Source organism: Alosa alosa, unplaced genomic scaffold, assembly GCF_017589495.1.
Source record: "Alosa alosa isolate M-15738 ecotype Scorff River unplaced genomic scaffold, AALO_Geno_1.1 AALO_1.0_unplaced_60, whole genome shotgun sequence".
In the NCBI taxonomy this organism is placed as follows: Eukaryota; Metazoa; Chordata; class Actinopteri; order Clupeiformes; family Clupeidae; genus Alosa; species Alosa alosa.
The window spans coordinates 11,554-15,000 of NW_025962763.1; the positions used below are offsets into that span (position 1 = coordinate 11,554).

Consider the following 3,447-nt stretch of genomic DNA (forward strand, 5'->3'; position numbering starts at 1 on the left):
AAAACTAAGAACTAGTGCAAAAGCAGTCTTACTTTTCGGTGACGGTAACTTTACTCTTGATTTCTTCGGGCAGTTTTACGTCAGGCTGCTTGTCATAGCCACGGCGGGAAAAACCTCCACTCAGATCACCCTTAGGACAGGAAAAAGAAAACACACATCAAACTAGGACAGGAAACATGTCAAACTAGGACAAGAAACACACCTTAATCTACGACAGGAAACACACGTCAAACTAGGACAGGAAGGACACGTCAAACTAGGACAGAAAACATGTCAAACTAGGACAGGAAACAGGAAACACGTCAAACTAGGACAGGAAACACGTCAAACTAAGACAGGAAACACACATCAAACTACGACAGGAGGACGCATCAAACTAGGACAGGAAACACATGTCAAACTAGAACAGGATGCACACTAGTACCCTAGACGTTTAATGATTCTGTCTAACCAGACTCTTGATGGCTAACTGGTTCCATCTTACCAGGCTCTTGATGGTGTCCACAGGCTGGTTCTACGTAACTGGTTCTATGGTTCTCTCTTACCAGGCTCTTGATGGTGTCCACAGGCTGGTTCTACGTAACTGGTTCTATGGTTCTCTCTTACCAGACTCTTGATGGTGTCCACAGGCTGGTTCTATGGTTCTCTCTTACCAGACTCTTGATGGTGTCCACAGGCTGGTTCTATGTAACTGGTTCTATGGTTCTCTCTTACCAGACTCTTGATGGTGTCCACAGGCTGGTTCTATGTAACTGGTTCTATGGTTCTCTCTTACCAGACTCTTGATGGTGTCCACAGGTTTCCTCTTGAGTCTCCTGCTCTCCAGCGAAAGCACCGTCTCCATCTCAAACAGCTTCAGGGCTTCTGTGCTTGTGGCCGGCTTGAAGCAGCAGCCCCCTACAGCAGCACCAACAACACACAAACAAACAAACAAATTCTGAGTGGTTTTCAAAGTGTCATAACTGTGCGTTTATTGTTCATAACAGGTTGTCTCAAGACATTGAGGCAATTTCGCTAGTTTTTTCCCTATTTTTTAAATTCCATAAAAACGACACTCCATCCATCCACAACTATAGTCTGGACTGTCGTGCTTGACACATTCCATCTCTTTGACTGACTGACCTGTAGCGTTGGTGATTCCATGAAGCACTCGGTCATCTCGGCTGATTTCCAGAATGTTCTCGTTGCCGACCAGAGTCTCGTCTCTCCCTCGCACCAGGATGCTGTCCACCACGATGCAGGAGCTCAGCAGCTTATTGGTCCACCGGGGACTGGGAGGACCTGGGCACGTAAGGCTAACCTCCACCGGGGACTGGGAGGACCTGGGCACGCAAGGCAAGCCTCCACCGGGGACTGGGAGGACCTGGGCACATAAGGCAAGCCTCCACCCGGGGACTGGGAGGGACCTGGGCACGCAAGGCTAACCTCCACCGGGGACTGGGAGGACCTGGGCACGCAAGGCAAACCTCCACCGGGGACTGGGAGGACCTGGGCACGCAAGGCTAACCTCCACCGGGGACTGGGAGGACCTGGGCACGCAAGGCAAGGCAGCTGGGTTTATATCAAGGCAAGGCAGCTGTGTTTATATCAAGGCAAGGCAGCTGTGTTTATATCAAGGCAAGGCAGCTGTGTTTATATCAAGGCAAGGCAACTGGGTTTATATAGCGTATTTCCTATCAAGGCAAGGCAACTGGGTTTATATAGCGCATTTCCTATCAAGGTAACATTCTCACACACACACACACGCTGAAACATACCCCTAACAGACAGGGGACACTGCTACTCACGAGAGCAGCACATACAGGCAGAATGCTAGCTGCTGTTTATGAGACATACACACACACACACACACGGACACACACACGCTGAAACATAAGCCGCTGCTTACGAGGTGTCGTAGCCATCGGTGAGGCACAGTGCGCGGAGGCGACACTGGGGAAACTGCTCCTTCATCTTGCCAAGCTCCGCGGCAGCGAGGTCCAGTGCGTCGTACAGCGGAGTGTTGCCTTTGGCCTCCAGAGACTGCATGCGTTGCTAGGAGACAGCACAAAGAACAACAGGAGAGTCATAACGCTGTCTACTGGAGAATAAATCCATATGGCGTTATTTACATATAAATACATATGCCATTATTTACGTACAGTCATTTCCTGTGTATTAGCCGCATTGTGTATAAGCCGCAGGGCAGTGTTTTATGAAAGTTAAAAGAAACAAAATCATATTGATACCATATGAACTGCCCCCGTGTATATAACTCATAGCTGAAGAAATTCTGCAAAATCAATGTATAAACCTTGGCTAATAGTTGGGAAATTACGGTATACATTAGGGGAACCGTTCGGTTCGCTTGTCTTGGTTCGGGGCATGTGTGCATCGTACGGTTTTGACGGTTCATGGCTTGCGTAATGTAGCCTCATGCCCATATGTGACAGTTTTTTTCCCTTTTGCGTGAAAGCGGAGGCGTGCAGTGCTGCCCACGTGCAGAAATGGCAAGTGGGAGCGATAAGGAAGGCAGCACGGAGGTGGAGGATGCGCCAGTCTGGTGTGTTGAAACAAAAAAGGGGAGCAGGAGGCTATATGAGCGGCCACTCCGCTCCTGCCTGCAGAAGAGACGTGTAGTCGGCTAATAATCATTTATTTTACTGTAAGGTAATAACCTCACATCTCAAAAGCCCTCGAAAATAAAATATCATTACAATTTGTTTTGGGTCTTCCTCACGATCTAACGTTTAGTTTCTGTGAGCAAATAGCCCTGATGAGCAAATAGCCCTGTTGAGCAAATAGCCCTGTTGAGAGAAGCTAGAGGAGTGACAGGAGGGAAAGTGCACATTCACAGGGCTTGACAATGTTATGTGGCCTAGAAGCCATCTTGCATAGCTCGGCTACGCTACGCTATGTGTAGAAATAAAATATTCCATAATATTTCAGTCAATCTTAGTTTGCTAAAAAGGCACAAAAAAAAATCCTGTAGATGGCAATAACACATTCTACCTTTTTGTATGGTATTTCTCAAGTGTTAAAGATTTAAAAGAAAAAATAACAACAAGAACCGTACAGAACCGAAAACCGTGACCCTAAAACCGTGATACGAACCGAACCGTGACCCTAAAACCGTGATACGAACCGAACCGTGGGTTTTGTGAACCGTGCCACCCCTAGTAAACATATGCTGTTATTTATGTATACATACATACATACATACATACATATGCTGTTATTTATGTATACATACATACATACATATGCTGTTATTTATGTATACATACATACATACATACATATGCTGTTATTTATGTATACATACGCCGTTATTCATGTATAAATACATATGAGATTATTTACGTATAAATACATATGCTGTTATCTACGTATAAATACATATGAGATTATTTAAGTATAAATACAGATTCTGCAGAAAGGTCCATTCTGCAGTAGATCTATTGATGT

At 45.8% G+C, this 3,447-nt stretch overlaps 1 protein-coding gene across 1 annotated transcript in view; it reads right to left on the reverse strand.

Annotated features, from left to right (window-relative positions):
- Positions 1 to 1,413: 1,413 nt before the first annotated feature.
- Positions 1,414 to 3,447, reverse strand: part of LOC125290545 — a 4,768-nt gene continuing 2,734 nt past the window's right edge. Inside the window, exons 6-7 of the mRNA XM_048237215.1 lie at positions 1,889 to 2,034; positions 1,414 to 1,529 (exon numbers count right to left, since the gene is read on the reverse strand). Coding sequence (XP_048093172.1) covers positions 1,421 to 1,529; positions 1,889 to 2,034 — 255 coding nt within the window. The 3' untranslated portion in view covers positions 1,414 to 1,420. The remainder of the gene's footprint in view (positions 1,530 to 1,888; positions 2,035 to 3,447) is intronic.